General features: G+C 38.7%; 2 protein-coding genes across 4 annotated transcripts; both read left to right on the forward strand.

Annotated features, from left to right (window-relative positions):
- Window positions 1–815: 815 nt before the first annotated feature.
- On the forward strand, window positions 816–9,259 carry LOC111333960 (uncharacterized). 2 transcript variants are annotated; one of them, XM_088733029.1, is made up of 10 exons: window positions 816–1,535; window positions 2,196–2,576; window positions 2,680–3,123; window positions 3,492–3,692; window positions 4,192–4,490; window positions 4,864–5,097; window positions 5,709–5,861; window positions 6,202–6,298; window positions 6,909–7,070; window positions 7,684–9,259. In XM_088733029.1, the coding sequence occupies exons 1-10, from the start codon at window positions 1,245–1,247 to the stop codon at window positions 8,230–8,232; spliced, it is 2,811 nt and encodes a 936-aa protein (XP_088589155.1). In that variant the 5' UTR covers window positions 816–1,244; the 3' UTR covers window positions 8,233–9,259. The 2 variants fall into 2 exon arrangements, with proteins under 2 accessions (XP_088589155.1, XP_088589156.1); XM_088733030.1 differs by having other exon boundaries at window positions 2,680–3,117.
- A 473-nt stretch (window positions 9,260–9,732) lies between these two features.
- Window positions 9,733–18,206, forward strand: LOC111333947 (testin). 2 transcript variants are annotated; one of them, XM_022939606.2, is made up of 6 exons: window positions 9,733–9,890; window positions 13,238–13,329; window positions 13,757–13,982; window positions 14,344–14,583; window positions 15,698–15,913; window positions 16,975–18,206. In XM_022939606.2, the coding sequence occupies exons 1-6, from the start codon at window positions 9,879–9,881 to the stop codon at window positions 17,323–17,325; spliced, it is 1,137 nt and encodes a 378-aa protein (XP_022795341.1). In that variant the 5' UTR covers window positions 9,733–9,878; the 3' UTR covers window positions 17,326–18,206. The 2 variants fall into 2 exon arrangements, with proteins under 2 accessions (XP_022795341.1, XP_022795340.1); XM_022939605.2 differs by lacking the exon at window positions 9,733–9,890 and adding an exon at window positions 10,702–10,915.
- The last annotated feature ends 1,499 nt before the right edge of the window (window positions 18,207–19,705 follow it).

Below are 19,705 nucleotides of genomic sequence, written 5' to 3' on the forward strand. Positions count from 1 at the left end.
GGGGCGCTCGTTTCATTTTTGAAAAGAGTCAAGAAGACTGGAAAACGGACTTGTTGTCCCTGGATCCAACGACCAGCAACCATCGCAGAATCTTTGCCAGGGGAGATCACTCGTTTGAAGGCCTTGTACTCACGTGGACATAATATTTAGGCAAATGAGAGGATGATCACTGTTTTTGTAATGGGGCATTAGGGGAGCAATAAAAGGGAAATGAACCACGGTTGTTCTCAACGGTATGTGCACTCTAACAATGCGTTTTTTGATAAAGGGGGCCCTTATTAGAATAAAGGTGCTGACTGAATAGGAGCGCTTATTAGAATAGGGGCGCTTATTCTGGGGCGGATCCAGGATTTAGTCAGGAAAATTTAAGGAGTTCGACCGAGCCACCCGAACCACCCCTGGATCCGCTCCAGCTTATTAACAAAAACGGATTTGAGGGGGCTACTGTGAGGCCGAGGTGCTCAGTGAGGGGCGCTTAATTGAAACGAGTGTACTAAATCAAATCATTGTTTATTTATTTTTTCCTTTTTCTTGACTTTACTTAAACTGAGTGAAGAAAATTACGTTAAAGGTTGCAAAGCAGATAAGCACCGCTCTTTTCTACCTCGTTACAGACTTCACACTCCTGAAACAAAACCAACAGAAGTGTTAATAGCAAACCCACGCTAGCACGCTATGCTTGGGGAATAGAACATTTGACGTGGCTGAGAACGGGGAATGGAACGAGTAATTTTAGTAACTGATGCAAGTGAGGTGACGTCGTGAACGGAAAACGTTCGGGGATTCCCCGCTAGATCCGGGGATTTTCATTCGCTCTTTCGCTTTCCGAAGTGTATTTTGTTGTCGGATACGTGAGGGAAGATCGTCGTGTTAACCAATCTTTCATTCAGTCCTGGTTTTCGTTGGAAGTCATCGAGTAAAAAAGAACCTAAGATTCATCTTTTAAAGGGCTGTAGACGGGTGAACTTTGAAACACGTCACAGAAAATCACGGGACATCTTGAATTTTCATTCCCAATAGGGTTGTATTTCCTTGCATCGTGAATATTCGATCTCTTCGCATTTCAAACTAATCGGAATTTCATGGCCTAGTAGTTCATCTTCAGCATCTCAGATGGTTTAAGCTTTTTCTCAAACGTTTGGCGTTGAAATCCGGGATCTCTTCCGGTCCATTGAAACCTTCGCTTGGTCAACATTAACTGCGGCAACGAAACACGAACTGAACGCGCCTTTCAGATATTTGTCATGTCCGCTAGCGTCAGTCCGCTTCCTTCGGGTGAGATGAATAGCTCACACTCGAGTGGAAGTAGCAGTGTGAGTGGTTATGTTGTAGTTGCTAAAGATGAGGGACATTTGCTCAATTTGGACGGCAGCAAGATTGGAAAAACAACTGAGATTCCAGCTATTAGCGAAAGCCTCTCTCAAGGCGGAAGTATGTCGCAGGATGATCATGAACTAGCTGACAGAGTTCAGAATCTTAGCAAGGAAAATGAACAACTTAAAACGGTTCTGCTTCAGAACAATGAACTCCTCGAGGTAAGGTTAATTTTAAATGTAAATAACCAGTTTTAATTTGAACCTTCATGCCCATGCGTTTTGTAACCAGAGAATATCTGAAGAGCTTCACTTCCTTTGAACTGGTTATAACTTAAATTACTTTGCTACACAGAGTTGGTTTGTTTGCAAATAAGGTGATCTTACTTTCTGAATATCTACAACATCAGACGTTGCTAAATTAGATTTTAATGCATAACTTCGTTTCATTTTTATATGACTCACAAATGAGTTTATCTTTTATTGAATTGAGCCTCTCTGATCTTCTACGATAGTGAAAGTTTGTTTGAAACTCTTGGTCTGTGGAGATAAGTGCAAGAGCACAAAAGAAAAGTGCATGGGTTGCAGTAGTCGATAAATCTGTTGATTTTACCAACCTCCTTTTCAACGTGTTTCCCTGTTAATGAGAGGGTACCTTGACTGAAATGTCAGTTTATTTGTTTATTTTCACATAGGGATCAAACCCCCTGCATTGCACCCTTAAAAATATTTGTTTAGTTCTGGTTGCCAGCCCTCAAGCCACTGTCACAGTAGTTCTTACCCATTCAAATGGTGGTAGGACAAAAATGTACTCAGATTAATGAGTTTTAATGTACTGACTGACTGAACAGTTATTTTAGTGAATTATGAATGCCTTTGCAGAAGTATTTTGAAGAACTTGCTGACATGCAGGAATCTCAGAAGCAGACGAGTGAGTCCTTACGCAAAGGATATGATCGTGCCAGGGAGATGGTCAAGAAACTGCGAGAGAAGAATGGAACTTTAAAAACTGAACTGAAATATGAGCAAAACAAAATTTTGCAACTGGAGGGAGAGCTGTCCAAACTGAAGGAAGCAGATGAAAATGAAAAGTCAGCACAACTTGAAAAAAATTCTAATGATGACAAGGCCAAAACATATCAAGTGCAGCCTCCTAATGAAGTGGTGAAGAGGCTTGAATCTGAAAAGGCTACCTTAGAAATGAATTACAGCAAATTACAAGAACATATTTCACGCTTGAAGGCCATGCAAGAAGCTGAGCCGGTAAGACTTACTTGTTCTAAAACTGTTACCCAAACCTAACCAAGTCTGATGTTTCTGCTTCCACTTTTCCAGTTTTTAAATTGTATTCTTTTTCTTTTAACAGAATACTGAAACAGATGACTGTGACACTCTGGTTTCCATTGACACACTGTCTTCTGACATTCTGCTTGAGAGTCCAGAGGCATATTATGAGAACTTAAAAAAACTTGAAACAGAGAAAGAAATTTTGAAGGTGAAACTGGATGAGATGAAAATTGAGAGTGAGCAACACCAACAGAATTTTAAACAACTTGAGGAAGAACGTGACCAACTTCTAAAGAAAATTGAAGATTTTGAGCAAGGGCAGGTTTTAGAAGAGGGAGATATTAAGCTGGAGGTAGCTGAAAACCAAGCTTCCACAGCAGCACTCTCCGAGCAAATTGCCACTTTGACTGAACAGCTAAGGGTACAGACAGAGGTGATGGGTAACCTTAGTAAAGAACAGGGTGCTTTGAGGCAGGAGAGAGACATGTATCAGAAGAAGGCTAAAGAACTTGAACAAGTAAAGGTACTTTTGTCTCTTAGGTTTTTTTACTAAAGTTTACTCAGCTCTATAACCTTATACTCCACTTTTGGTTGTATCTGATGACTTAAAATGTGGACACAGTAAAGTGAAATAGGTTAAACCAAGGAGCATTTCATGACGTTCACAACAATAGAAGCAAAAAGGGGCAGAATCTCCACAAGGAATAGGAGTCTATATCAGAATGAAAAGGAGTAGGAAAGCTGAAAATTTACTCCATTGTCTCTCTCTCTCTCTCTCTCTCTGACCTACAGTGATATCTTATCTTATGTTGAATAAAAAGAGTTCCTTATCAGTAGAAATAGGATTAGTTGGGCATGTAAGTCCTTAATTATGTTTTTTCGGTTTTGTAGAGAACCACTGAGAATGTTGAAATTATGAAACAACAGCAGCAAAACTCTCCTGAAAAGGGGAGAGGGAATCAGGAAGCACAAAGAGACTTACAGGATAATTTGTGTAAAGTGAAGAAAACTCTCTGGGAATACCAGAAACGAGAAGGAGGTCTTCTGAACAGGGAGAATGCTGTTCTTGAGAAGGAAGAGAAACAAAAGGAGGTGTGTTTTATTTGTCTCAGTTTCTACTGCCCTAGGCCTTAGGAGATAGCTTTTCTAGAAAATAGCCAAATCTTCCTCCCAAACAACTAACAAGGTGAGGAATCTTCTTTCTCCCCTTAGGAGATTCTTTTTTTTGCTGCAAAACTTTGTGTTTTGTCATCTCCTCTTTAGGATTTTCCACTGGTACTCTTACTGTACACATTTCATAGATTTGTGAAGAGCAATTTTCCTAGAAGATCAGTAGAAGACATCTGTACTTATTTTAATTATTGTCATTGAGAAGCTCAAAGAAGTTTTTCCACTTCCAATAGTGCCTTTAAGTAATAATATCCATTTTAGCTCTCCCCATAATGCATTTTATGTACATGTAATTTGTTTTTGATTATGAAACACAAATTTGTATTGACAGGAATACAAGTGCTGTGACATTTTATGATTGATAATTTATCAGGTCAACTATCATGGAAGTAAGTAATGGCTTTCTCTCCCCCAAATGCAGGTTATGAAGGAGAATGAGAATTTAAAACATCAGCTCGCTGAAGCTCAAACAAAAGTTGAAGCACTTTCACACAAAGGGAAGGGGCAAGAGGAAGAAGTAAAAACTCTGAGGAGGCAACTGAGTTCAGTATCAGATGAACTGACTGAGATGCACGAGCGGGAAGTTTCTCAGTTAAAGGAGTCAATGCAGACAGCTTGTGACAATGCCGACCAATTGAGAGATAATGTTGACCAGCTCATGGAGAAAAATGAACATCTTCAGGAGCATGTTGAGGAACTGAAATTGATTATAACTCAAAAGTGAGCATCACATGTTGTGGTTCAAATGTTTCTTTGTTAGTGTGTAGTTGTAGTTGCAGAAAATTCAGCTATTTACTCTGGAAGAATTTAAGGGTTTGAAAATCTGAGAGGAAATATGGAGGGTGACCACAAGCATCTTGAATAGAAGGAAGATATGAAGTGAATCTGGTATTAGCAGGGCTTGTGGTTGGGAATGCAAACCAAAATATAGCTGTATGAGAAGTGTGAATATTTTTGTAGGACCCTTTCACTTTTTGAACTCTTGAAAATGTGGGAGAGCAGAATGAAATGTGTTTGTTCATGGAGAAAAAATTGTTTTCTGTGTAAAACACAATGTGGTCTGAAAGAAGATATCTGACATTAATGTTTACAGGGAAGAAGAAATACAAGCTCTAAAGGAAGAGTTAACAAAAGTGTCCAATGAACTGAATGAGACTAAGGAACAGGAAGTTAACCACTTAAAAGAAGAATTGTCAAACAAGACAGAGGCACTAGAAAATGCAGAGATTAGCGTGGAATATATGAAGGCTCAAGTGACACAACTCATAAGGGAAAATGAAACTCTAGCAGCAGAGAAAGACAGGCTTGGAGATGAATGCACCCAACAGTAAGATAGTTCTTCATCTTTTTTCTTTTATTTGGATCAGAGATGTGAAGAAGTTCCTCTTTGGCATAAGGCCTTTTTTTTTTTTTTTTTGAGACACCTATCGGCCTCCCCTACCTTTTTTAGACAGGGTTGTATGATGGCCTGGGTGATGGTCATTGTGTTGTGCCTTTGGGCAAGACACTTAACCAAAACATGACAAAATACAAAGAGGTAACCTGTAGTGACTACAGGTACCATTGAGTGGGAATAGCAGTTCTCATTTTTGCTTAACCATTTGACCCCCCTAAAAGTGACTAGCATCTAATTTTTCCTTGCAATAACACCAACTAAAGAAGCTCTGGACTGTTAAACAAATTCTCTTAGTCGGCAGCATAGGAAATGTATAGAAAACAGTATGGAGAATATGCATACTGATATTAGGTTGTAAAGGTGATTGGCCTGATGCGGGAAATGTGATAGAGTTGAGATTAAATTTCAGTGGGGAGTTGAGGCAGGTTTGTGATGTTTTACTGGGTTTTAGCGTTCAAAGCATCTTCACTGACTAGCGAGTTGCAAACACCACTCAACAATGGCTTTAATAATTGTTCTCTTTCTATTATTGTTTTCTTAAGGGAAAATATGTATCAAGAGCATCTTCATAAGATAGCCGAAGACAATGAGAAGCAGAGATTGAAGAGAGACAAAATTATCGAAGGTCTCAGAAAGCAGGTGTCAACTTTGGAAGCAGATCTTCAAAAAACACGCCTAGAAAAGGAAAATGAGAGGTACTTGAGTCAGGAATAATCGTTCTCTGTCTTGTGCGTCTTTTCTTGCTATATTTGTACATATTTATCAATTAGTTTTACCAACCAAGAAGAGAATATGTAGTGATTCTATAAAGTGGTAGAGTAAACATGTGCAAGAAGGCGTTTCTAACAACAATGGGTAGCTATGAAAATGTCTTTCAGTTTAGGAAAATGTTTTTCGGGAAATGCTAGGATCTCGTGCTTTTCTACAACCTCTGTTAAAACTAGGACTGCAATAATCATTATGAAATGATGAAACAGTGTGAAATGATGAAAGTCAAGAATTAAAAGTTTAAAGTTGAACTGTTTATCTTTAAAGTGTGGCCCACGTGCAACTCCAAGAGGATCACGAACGTGTAATTGAGGAGTACGATGACCTTATACAAGCATACCAAAAGACAAGCGACACGAACAAAGTTAGTCTTTAAGAATTATTATTTAGAATCTCATGATGCATTTTCTGTGCTTTGTTAATTCCTAGTTCCCCTATTTATGTTCCTCCAATGGACTATACAGGGGCTGGTAAGGGGGATAGGGGGCGGCGGGGGGAGGGGGGAGGGGGCGATGGGTGTGCAGCACTTAACCTCGCCCCCTCCCCCTTCTCCCTCTACCGGCCATCTTTTTCTCGGAACCTTCACCTATCGATCACTACACATTTCACTTAGACTCCCATCATCATGTTAGTGTCTGTTCATTGACAGTTAATTTCACTTGATATTTTCATTCTCTTTTTCAATTCAACCTTCAGCCATAACCTCTACGTCATGGTTCTCCCTGCAAGCTTTAATGCGCATCTTTGTAAATTTTTAAAGATCGAAGTGATTTTGAGTCTAGAGTTATATCAGTAAATAGAACCTTCTGATCCAGTAGCTGGTAAATCTTAATACAGACACGACCAATTTGTTGTAGAATGTATTTATATACCAGAGAGGAGTTACGTGCTTATCTTTTTTCGACAAGTGGGTCCAGAGTAATGATCTGTCTCTCTTACAAAAATGCTGAATATCCTCTATCTTTTGTTTTCAGAGAAACGAAGCTCACCTCAAAGAAGCTGACGGCCACATACAAAAGTTGAAAGAAGACATAAATCTTAAGGATGACGAAATCGACAAATTAAATCAAGCCTTTTATGGCCTGGAACAAGAGCTGAAGAATGAACGAGAGCAACGATCGATTCACGAACAAACAGTAAGTAAAATTTTCACATTATAAACAGACATTTAGTGAAATGCACGAGGCCTTTGCCGTTGAGTGAAACTTTTGATGACCGAATGAAGTTTTTTTAAACTAATGGTGCAAAGTGGTTAAAGTTAATTGTGCTTCTGATGATAATGATGATAATATTAACATTACTATAATTCATATCAATATTACTATCATTGTTATCGTTATTAATAATGATGATACTTATGATGCACGATCCTCGCAGTAGAGAGCGCTATTTATGCAATAGCGAAAATCAGACCTGAAAGAAATCAGGCCTGTTCGGGATTCGAACCACTGACCTCTACGATACTGGTGCAGCGCTCTACCAATCGAGCTAACAAGCCAACTGGGAGCAGGCCGTTAAGTTGATTCGTAATAGACCCGTTCGTTCGTTCGTTCGTTCGTTCGCTCGTTCGTTCTTTCGTTCGTTCTTTCGTTCGTTCGCTCGTTCGTTCGTTCGTTCGTTCGCTCATTCATTCATTCGTTCACTCCTTTGTTCGCTTATTTGTCCTTTCGTTTGTTCTTTGTTTCGTCTATTCTTTATTTGAATAATCATTTTTAAGTTCATTTTTAAATTTTTTTCTTTCAACATTAGTTGAAACAGTATGAGGATGATTTTCGAATGGAACGCGACGCCAGAGAGAAGCAACATGGGGAGTTATTGGGTCTGACTGAAAATGTCCAGCGGCTTCAGCGGGAAAACCAGCGATACCAGGATGAGATCTATCAGTTAAACAACAGAGGATTCGAGGAAATGCAACGCCGCCATGCCAGTTTTACCACAAGCTACCCACCCCAAAACCATGAACCTCCCAGAGAATGGTTTTCTGGAATGCCTTTGTGCCCCCGTGGATCCGGGGATCCTTTAGAAACCGGGAGAGAGGGGGACATACGGAGTCCCGGTAGGGAACAACCAGCCCCTGGTCCTCCGGAGGATGAAAATGATTGGCAATGTCCAACCTGCCGCAGGTTGTTTCCGAATTTTGATACTCTTCAGATACATGCTGTGGAATGCCAGGGACACCAGCGACCACCTTCCCAAGGCGATCTTCAGCAAAATCAGTGTCCAAGCTGCATGGAGCTCTTTCCTGATATAGAAACCCTGGAGCTTCATGTGGAGGAATGTTTGGATCAACAGCAATAAAAGTGAAATTATCCTGACCACTGTGTATTTGACCGAAGTGGAGAATATTTCGGCAAGAAAAGTGGACAGTGAGGATGGACTTAACGTTATTCAAATTTTAACCACTGAGCAGTGAAACAGTTTATTCCTTAGCTATTTTAACTGAACATATTTTGCACAAGGCAGCATTCTGCATCGATAGTTAAACGCTTAAGATGAGTCTTAAATGCGAACAGGTGTCATACAATACACTGCGAGTTGGTCTATTCGACGCAGCTCTTTTTTCAAATGATAACCACGTTAAATAAAGTTTGGAAAATTTCTTTTAAGTTGTGATTCTATTTAAAAATAAGATCACAGCTTTGATGCTATTTACCGCGCTATTTGTTCAAAGGGAACAGCAATCTACAGCCAGGTAAAAATAGCAAGAACAAATTGATAGATTAATTTAAGGGGACAGTTAAGTTTAAGAGCAGGAAGCAGTGCAGTATCCAAGTATTAGTCGATCCTAATTTACTTGAACATGTGTATCAAATTTAGCTTTTTGTGAGATACCTATTTTGATGTGATTAAGCTACTCGCATATACATTGCATTTGATATCCTAGTTTTAAATTCGGTTGATTTAGCGCCCAACTTCGAAGTATTTTCGAGTATACGTGTTGTTCTGTTAAACTGCAACTATAGTTAAAGGGTAAATTAGGTCATTTACACTCAGTTATATTCTAGAGACATATCAAAGGCATTCTCAACGGTAATTCCAGTGGTTATTTAGGGATGAAGATTTGCGTTTGATGTTGATTTAAAAAAAGTTTAAAATCACTTCCTTTAAGTCTTATGCAAACAATGTATTCTGGTAAAAATTTACTTTTATTTTTCATTATAGAAAAGTAGGTCTGTGAGTGAGAATTTCTTTTTTATATACACGTAAAAAATAAGGTTTAGAAATATGTTCTACTTAGCGGTAATTAATTTGTTAGAAGAGTAAAAAAATTTTTTTCAGTTGAAAAGAATATTGTAAGGAATAAAGATACAGTTAAAAACTTGTACCCAACAAAGCATAGATTATCATGTGATTTAACAAGTCTTTTACTCCGTTGAGAATGCGGATTGTCTACAGCTACATGAAAGTGTGGCGATGGAAATGTAGCACCATTTGATAACTACTCGTATATATTTCATTCTTGATATTCTCCATATTTACAAGTTTAAGTCCCAACGTACAGATAAAGAAGAATAAAGGCTGATAGTTTCGAAAGAAACTGTCTGGGGCTGCGTCGGTGGGAGTGACGAAATAATTTGGATATATCAACAAAGTTGAAATGGTAAATTGGCCACCGTAACGATTACAAAAGCTGACGTTTCGAAGAAGAAGTTTGCAGTGTTTAAGATTGTGTTTCTAGCCTCGTTCCCAACTTCTCCTTACTTTGAGCCACGCCATAGACTCTTTGAGCCAGTGGGCAAGTGGTGACAAGTTGTCACCATTCCAGCACACGCCTTGCTACGTCAGAGAATTAGTGAAGGACAATAACTAGATTTTCCGGTTTGTAAATTAGGGTCAGAGCGGTGGCATGCACGCTCAGCTTCAGGGATTAAAACGGAGGCTTTCGAATGCATTTTGTCTTATTTTAGTTTAGTGGATGACGATAGGATATCTACCGACAAGACATGCCTCGCGAGGTAAGTGCGTGAGCTTTCTGTTGTCTTTTTCTTGGCGTCTTGTTCAACCAAAGAGAAGTAACCATAATCAATGCGCTTGTTCGGAAGTTTCTAGTGACTATCGCTTAAACTTTATTACGCTAAAAGCCACCTAATTAACATATAGCTTACGTATCACGACTTTGTCGTACCCTCTGCCAATATTCGACGTTTTTAGGCTACGAAAGAAGTTAAGTGACTGTGTTTTTCCCTCGCACATTCAAAGTCTTGGGATGAACAGTACTCATCCGCTCAGGTTTCTTTGAATGGCTTGTTTATAAACGGCTTTGTGAGTGTCACATAAAGCTTAGAAAATACTCAACTTTTGAGTGGACTGAAAAGAGAAATTTTTGAGAGATGCATAGAATGCAACTTTATATTTATCATAAACTGAAATTTTTTCCCATGAAGAATAATTTATATAGTTTTCTATGTAGACGGATATTTTCAATATCTTACCAATGAGATTAATACGGCCGGAAATCCAACGAAGGAACAGTTTGAAATTGAAAAGATTAGAGAGTGATTGTCTTTTGGAAATTTAAGCACGGGTTTTTCTTCACTTATTAAGCACAGCGATGCGAGCAAAACGAAGATAGATATGCAATGTCAATTGATATCTCATTCATATGGAGGAGGCAAAGAAGTTGAGGGAAAACAGTCCATACATAATATTTTAATTCCACAATAACTGAGACTCAGAAATCTTCTGAACGGATCTTATTTTCACCTCACCCTCCCCTCCCTCGTTCTTCGCTTGACCCATCATTCATCACGAGTTTCGGCGTTGACGTCACGTCCGTTAGCATTTTAGGAGGGAAGGAAAATATTCAAGAGTCTGTAGAGGTATTAACAGGAATCGTAATTTGGCTGTTGGCTGCATTATTATCGAACTTTTGACCTTGAGAATACGTTTAGGATACCACCAATAGTGTTGAAATTTGTAATCTGCGAAAGACATGGCAGAGGGGTCGCAGGACGGACTCAATTTACACATGCCAAAAAAGGTTAGTGGCACTGATGTTAGTAACACGCTCCACATCGATGTGTCATGCGATATTTTTGTAAGTTTTCATGGAAATGATGGCAATCTTTGGTTGAGTCAAAGGACATGGCAGTTAATACAGTTGATCTTAGACAGTAATCACGACCTCTGAAAACACGCTCGCTGGAAAAAAGTGTTTCGATGTTTGTTGGAATCGATCAAAGCTAAATATTATTGATTATTCATTCTACAACTTACACATTCGTTGTTGCATTATTTTCTTGGATTGACAGTTCGCCAAATTTCGGTTCTCTGTTTTACATACTCTTCTCTAAAAATTTATCTCAATTTTACCCTTTAATGCTTTAAGGATACTGTTCCTTGCAGTTAAAGGGCTCGACGTCCTCTGTTATGGTCCTATTCTTCGTTTATTTACCGTTTAAAATTTATTTCCAATCGGTCTGATAACTCTGTTCCCCCTTGACACTAAATATTTATCTATCCAAACGATCTCTTTGGCTGCCAGATCGTTAACTAGTATGTTTTCCCTTCCATTTCTTTCCTGATAAATTCTTAAACTCTGAAGGAAGTTATAACTGTAAATGTATTACAATTTGAGGTCACTAACATTCACGTTCAAACATATATCTGCCCAAGCTTCAGGGTAATAATTGCCGTACATTCAAGCACAGATTGAGACCTTTTTTCCAGTAAAAATGTTTTTCATGGATTCATGGTGCGAATAAATCTTGAAGCTCCACATAACATGCGCAGGAGATGTCTGTATATATTTCGGCGTAAACAGCACAGCTGTGTAAAAAACTCAATCGAAATTTCAGAGGTCCCAGGTTTTTACATATTGTGTTGATTAAACAAAGTTTATCTCAGTTTATATGCTTTTAAAAAATGTTTGAATTTGAAGAAATAACTGTCTCTATGATGTTTTACGCAGTTTTTACAGTGGATGTTCATCATGTGATCACCCTAGGAAATAGTCCAAAGTTTTTTCATAATAGATCATTAGACATGACAAAATGTTTTGAAAATCCTAGGCAGTTTAATTTCTTTCCATTGTATAGCATATTTAGTAGTCTCTACACCTTACAGCTCTTCTATGACATCAGAAAACTTATCTTAGACTGTAAATCTATACGATTTGATAAAAAATATTGGTTTGGAAAAACTGAATCAATATAAGATACTTAAACAGACAATATGATGGTAATATTTGTTTGGGTGGGTCTCATTTCTAACATATTATTATTTTACTTTTGAAAATTTTTAAGATTGTAATTAACTTATCACCATTTTCAAATTCTACACTAGTGAAGAGATGTTAAAGAAAATTTTGTTTCTTTCATCTGGAATGCTTTCTGAGAAGAAAAAAAGTGAACAATCAACACTTAAGCAAATTTTTTCCCATTAAATTCAATAATTACTTCTTTGTTTCATACCCTTTTTCCTCATACTACAGCTGTCCTAGATAGTCAGTGCTTAACATCAAAGTTAATGATAAAGAATGATCAAAATGTCATTTAAAATCAGTTTTACTTGTGTTTTGACTCCAAGTTTTTTCCCAAAACCTCACATTTCTGGTTGGTAATGTATGTGCTTTACTTCCCTGTGGTGCAGTTCTCACTAAATTGTATGGCTCTTAAGACTTTTACATAATAATTTTATACAATGATTGTATATAATTTAATTTGCATTAATAAGACTATGTATTTTGATAAATCAGCTCTATTGTAAGTCAAAAATCACTACTTGAGTCTTGAAAGCTTTGAGAATATAAAAGAGAGTTTGGGTGTCAAATTTCAGGTCCAGAGCTTCTAACATTAATTGCACAGTGAAAGAATTTGAAGCAGTCAGACAGTTTGTTCAAGTAATCTGGTCTTCAGAGTAGAGATGTGCTGAACATAACTATTGTTGGTGACAGGGGGTGGTAATTAAAAAAAAAAAAGGAAGCCTTCTTGAGTCAGCTCAATAAAAGAACCATCCAAGAATGTGATGACTCAATTCTGTTGTTGAAGTTTTCATCACTCATAAGAGTTGTTTTTTAAGTCTTAATCAAAAGTGTGTGGGATTCATACAATAGTGTTGTAACAACAACAACAACAACAACAACAACTTTATTTGTACCCAACATAAAAAAATAATAAAAATAATGACAATGTTGTAGTTGTATAATTGCAAGTTCTAAATTGTTTCAATTGTTTCTGCACAAATAACTTTGTGTAGATATTGCAGAATGATATGTTGATAATATATTTCCTTGAGCAAGTTTGTTTTGAAAGGGCAAATATCTTTAGTCTTATCTGTATGCATTGTCTCCTTTAATTTGTAGTTCACTTTAGGCCATGAGATGAATGCAGGGGCCCCCTGCCTACAGTGCGGCCCCGTGAAATGTGAAGGAGGATTGGACCTCCATTTCTGGAGGTTAGTGTTCCATAACCCTTTGACCCCTAAGAGTGATGAGAATCCAATTTCTCCTGACAATACCACCCCTGAATCAATTTTTAAGGTAATAAGAATAACATAAATCATCATCAACTAAAAAAAGTGCTTGATTGTTAAACAAATTCTCCTTGTCAGCACCTTAGGAAATGAATAGAGAACAATATGGAGAATATACATACTGATGTTAGGGTTGATGTTGTGCTCTAAGAAAAACTGAAGAGAGTACAGAGCTTAAGTTTTTATATAAAAAAAACTAAATTCCCAATTCGCCTAGGAACAAAAGTAAGGCGCCAGGGGCCACCAGGTGCTGCTAGACCACAGCCCTGTTCTAACTAAAGAATTATGCCCAAGATTATGCTGGCATAATTTATGACGTTTACCCTTTCTTTAATTTGTCAATCTACAGAAAAATCTGTAAGACTTGCAAATGTAAACCAGAAGAACATGATATTAAGAGTGTGGAGGAGGCTGCCCATAAACTGGTTGTACACAGCTTATTTTCTAAAGACTCCCCTGTGGGACACATCCGTGACTACTTCCGTAAATTGGAGGATGCCAACAAGAACAGGGGCCAGCAGTCAGAGTATGCCAAGCAATATGCCTGGGTTCCACCAGGTCTGCAGCAGGGTGTAGTAAGTGTCACAGTAGAGCTCAGTTCACACAATTCATTTGCATTTAGTAGAACAAATATAAATCATTGCTCACAGGGAGTGACAAGAGGGAATTTATTCTCATCACTTGATATTCTGAGGAGAAATTCTGTCTTAGTCATTCATGGGAGGTAAACAGTTAAGGTTTCTGTGTATGTGGGAATAGTCATCTATGAGGTAAAAATTGACTCAACATGGGAACTTGTTGGACTTTTTTTGGGTCAAATCTCCTTTAAGAATGTTTCATTTTTCCTTCCTCTGTTTGGGCATCAAAGAATCAGGCTACTAATCTTACAGTACTTTTTTCTGCACAGCTAAAAACTATTATGTGTTTCCTTCCCAGTTAATGAAGTACATGGAGTCACTGCCTCCAGCGGTTAAACCTAAAGTTGGTAGTGAAGGTGCAAAGTATCGCCGCAAACAGATGATGTACCAGCTTCCTATTCATGACCATGATCCAGAATATTGCGATAGTTTGACTGAAGGAGAGAAAGCTAGCATGAGGCAGTTCTGTGAGGATAGAAACCAGAATGCTCTTGGGGTTGGTGATGTGCGAGAAAAGACCAACCCTGTATCCAAGTGGGTGAGTACTGAAACAAAAAATACAAGTACAGCTAAATGGTCAACACAGGTAATCAGGTTATTGTTTCAGTAGCTTAATTCATATTCGCAAGTCTGGAAGTTGGTGGGTAAGCCAGAAAGTGTGAAAGTCAGTCAGCTGTGGCTCTATCAGTTGTCCATTTAATGCGACGTGGAGAGGAATGACAAGGACACATCAAAACCAGTCGCTAGACATTTTAATTTACCCAATCATTCTAAGCAACATATGGAAATCTGCGGTCTTTCCTTACACTTAGGTAGCACGGAAAGCCGCAAAACTCTTGAACAAAAGCTCATCTTTCAAACCGGCAGTCTAAATCCCACAGGTATCAACAAACTCTTTTCATTCCACTAATCTATTCGTGTTTTTCTCGTTGCCATATTCCCACCAATCACGTAGCTCCATTTTCTGCCATTAAAAGCACACACAACCCACAATTCCTCTATTCGCTCTGACGAAGGGCTAACGCTCGAAACATCAGCTTTTATAACAGTAACAGTGGCCAATTTACCATTTCAACTTTGTTGATACATTCAAATTATATCGTTATCCCCACCGATGCAGCCCCAAACAGTTTCTTTAGAAATTATCAGCCTTTATTCGTTTAATTTTTTAGTCAGTCAGCTTATCTGTGAACCAGTCACACAGCAATATAGTCTGTCAGCTGGTCAGCAAGACAATCAGCCATTCTATCTTTCGATCAACAATCCATGCATTTGGTTAGCTAGCTAACTTGTCAACAGCCAATCAGTTGGAAAGTATCATTTAGTTTCTGTATCAGTCATCCATAAGTTTGCCAGTCATAAAGTCAGCTAATTTGTCAGCCTTTCCCACAGCCAGTCAGCTAGCCATCAAGGGAGTCAGCCATTGCTTCTGTCAGTCAGCCAGCAGGTGGTTAGCCAGCTAGCCAGCAGATCAGTTAGCCAATCGGTCAGTCAGTTAATGAATCACTCTGAAAGTCAGAAGTATATCAACCAGTTTTAATACATTTAGTTAGTCAGTCAGACAGAAAGAAGTTGGTTGGTCAATTGGTTTCAGAGAAATTAATCACGTTTGAAATAAATTCCTGGTCTAACTACTGAAACATTTTTTACAGACTTGTTACAGATGTGGTGGCAATATCAATTTAGGGGAAATAGCTGTTTTTGCATCTCGTGCTGGAGAGAACAAATGCTGGCATCCAGGGTGCTTTGTGTGTACAATCTGCAACAATCTGTTGGTGGATTTGATTTATTTCTTCAAGGAAGGAGCTATCTACTGTGGAAGGCACTATGCTGAGCTGTACAAGCCTCGCTGTGCTGCCTGTGATGAAGTAAGTCTTGAAGCAGCTGCTACCTAAAAATATTGATTTTTTTCAGCTGATGGGGGCTGGGGACAGGGGGGCAGCGACCCTTATAATGGCTCATTTTCCTCTCTAAGCTTTCTCGTTTTTTCTTTTTTGTTTTTTTCTGTATATATATCTTATTAACTAAGCGTGAGGGCCATACTGGGAGAATATCGGCCCTCGGTCTTTTTTGTACGGATCTCGCTGCGCTCGGTCCGTACAAAAAAGACCGAGGGCCGATATTCTTCCAGTACGGTCCCGAGCAAGCTTGGTGAATAAGAGATTTATTATACGACTGAAGTTCAAAGGGACACAAGTGCGGTATCATTCGGGACCATTCGGGACAGTGCCCGGTCCAATACTTAGAGAATATTGGACCGGCAATAGAGCATTTTGATTGGTTGATTTTAGTTACTGACCCTCTGACTGCCCGAGTCGTGTAATAAATGGTCTTTAAAAACGGTTGTTGTTAATGTGTGATTGGTTTGACCATCACGCTCCATGTTTTGCACAACACTCTTCTTCTAAATTCTCCAGTTCCACCCGTGAGGTGAAGAAAGGATTCCAAGAGAGCCTAATCTAACAAACTTCGAACGATAGGAAAATATACACTCTGTGACTAAAAACTCCTCATGGCAGTACACAAACCAGTAATAAAAGAAATAATAAATAAATAAAGACGTTCACTATTCAGTGGGTGGTGGCCATCGATACACCAGCTTCAGCAAAAATTTCAGTGCAGTAGTACTGATTTATCATTTCCGGTTTTGCTGTGGAGCTCAACTGAATAAAATAATATGAAAGGGAGAGGGGGGGGGGGGGAAGCCTAAAGGGATTGATGTAAGTTGGGAAGTTGGCAAAGAGTAACCTTGGCGCAAACTCACTGCATGCTTGCTTAACCTGCATGTCAAATATTTGCACGTTTTCGTGATGGAGCTAATTTATAACGTCTTTCCAGACAACATTTAACTCGGAACAATCGGCCTTGCATAAAATTGCACAAAACTAACAGCATTTTATTTGGTGTTTTATTTTTTTCTTCTCTTCAGCTGATCTTTAGCCGTGAGTACACCCAAGCAGAGGAACGAAATTGGCACCGGAAGCATTTCTGTTGTTATGAGTGTGACTTGGATCTGGGAGGTCTCCTGTATGTTGCACGTGACGGCCATCCACATTGCATGCAGTGCTACAACCGACTGTACGCTAGGAAGTGCTTTGAATGCCGGGAAATTATCAACGCTGATGCGCAGAGGATAGAGTACGAGGGCGATTTTTGGCACGCGACAGACTGGTGCTTTAAGTGTGGCATGTGCAGGAGATCGCTCATCGGAAAACAGTTCCTTCGTCATCCTAGAAAGAATCAGATCTTTTGCTCTACGGAGTGTGCCAAAAGGTACTGAAGACACTAGGTTACGGTGACCAAGCTAGTGACAAGAAGCTCTACTTTTAACAAACACATTTTTAGCCACTTGAAGTTTAAGCTCTGTTGCTTGTGCCGCCTGATTTCATCGAGCACTCAAAAAACCGCCCTGTACTAAGGTTAAATTTAGATTCAAGAAAGATGTTGTTAGAGTTTTGTTAAGTTGTCATATAGCGCGGGACGAAGGAGTTCAGATGTTGAATGAAAAAATTGGTGTCATTTTGCAACTAAGAAAAGAAAGTTTCTTTCAGGGTTCAAAGCTTTTTAACTGTTATTGAAATTTTGATTAGAAGGGATGATCCGACTTCCGTGTAGTCATTTTAGTTAACAGAACACTCTTTGGATTTGCCAATTTGACTAAACCCTATCAAGAAACCCTAAATGTCCTCATAAAAACTGAAGGGAAATACCATGTTTGCTAAGTTATTAATCATTTCTGCTTCGTTTTATTTCTTACGATTTGAACGCAAAACGAAGTAAATTTCTCGTTGGGCGAAATCAAAGTCAGCCGTTGGGTGTGCACACGAATTACCCGATACGCCAAGAATATTATATTAAGGAGACTTCCGAACGAGGCACGATAGAATCTTGCGAAACCTGCCAGCTTACAGTGATTTGATTTTCGCTTTTCTTAGGTAGGACAAAGCATCAAACGTTTTTTTTTTCTGAGCAATGTTTTTAGGTTTCTTCCAATTCATATCCTAAGTTAATGCCACCACGCGAGTATGGTCGCATCATTGTATGGTGGCTGTCATATTATACTAGCAGGTGTTACAACTATGAAACTTCTCTGACCGTTGTTGAATTTACTTTATCTGGAATGTTGTCCAAAACGGAAATAAACATGGGAATATTACTATACCTTTTATGACCCAGGTTTTTCAATCTGTTTTATAATTATCATTATTAAAAACTAGATCATTGGATAATGCAATTCAAGACTTTTTATTGGCTTAGCCATTATGGTATATCAGCCAATATACCATAATCTATAAATATGGCAAGCGTACGTGTCAGCTTAAAATTAAAAGGGAGCTAAAAATTTAATAAAATTTAATAATTTAATTTAACGTTTTTAATAAAACAACTATTCCACTCGCGTTTGGTGGATATGAGATGATTATAGCCAACTCGGCGTTGGCTATCTATCATCTCATATCTAACGCGCGCTCGTGGAATAATTAACAACTGTTCATCGAAGTGAAGGTGGTGGATATTTACGGTGGATAAGGTTAGTGGTGGATATTTACCGAGCCGCGAAGCGGCGAGGTAAATATCCACCGCTAACCACCTTCACTTCGATGAATAGTTGTTAATCAGTGTTGGATATTTACCGAGCCGCGGAGCGGCGAGGTAAATATCCACCGCTAACCACCGACACTGAGATGAATAGTTGTTTTAGTATATACTAAAACAGTGAGATAATATACACCACCGTCGTTAATTTGAGTGATTTTTTCGCTTGTCACGGATGCAAACCGGGACGCCATTTTTTTGCCGAGTTGCTCGAAGGTAAATAGCAAAGGATATTCGGAGTTTGACAAGCCAATCAGAGCGCGCCTTCAACGCTATCCACTGTTTTAGTATATACTAATTGTTAATTATTATGTCATTAACAGCAGCAGCAACATTGTTGAAGAAAACGAAACTTCATTTTTAAATCGAGAAGTCCTTGTCACTTCGTGAAGATGCTGATACACAAAATAGAGCGGCGGTTCACATAAGACGCGCGGAAATTCGCAACATTCGCCCCCCCCCCCCACCCACCACCACCACCTTTTTTAAATATCCCCCCCTACACCACTGTACTTCTAATTGGCCACCACGTTCAATGATCCCGAAAATAGACATATATGTTATTAGAGAGGGTCAGTAATGTTGGCGGAAAATTTCCCATTTTTACTCAATAGAATAATCTGAGCGTGAATCAGGCTCAATGGAGCCTCGCCGGACAGAGGAGATTTTACTTGATTGACTTAGAAGCCTCTTTCTCAGGCGCTTGTCGGGTCGAAGGTTACAAAAATTATTGCGTGGGTGCCTTCTTGTCTGAGGATCAGTTCAATTTCGTACAGTTTAGGAACATTTAAATATATGGTTACTGTTTGCTACATTTGATGTCATTTAAGATATCACGAGGGAGCTCTTTTCACCACCATTGATTTTGCTTTCATAAACAAGTCAAATGATACAATTAAGCCAGAACTGAATTTCAAAATGACCTACTCTCTTTAGAGAGGAAAATGCGTAAACAAGAATTCCAGTGATTTTGACAATATTTGTATGCTCCTCACTTGCATTTACAAGCTCCAGAAGAAACAACGAACAACGCCCATAGTTAGGAGTGAACGTGCTTTCTCAGC

The sequence above is a fragment of the Stylophora pistillata genome, chromosome 9 (assembly GCF_964205215.1).
Source record: "Stylophora pistillata chromosome 9, jaStyPist1.2, whole genome shotgun sequence".
NCBI lineage: Eukaryota > Metazoa > Cnidaria > Anthozoa > Scleractinia > Pocilloporidae > Stylophora > Stylophora pistillata.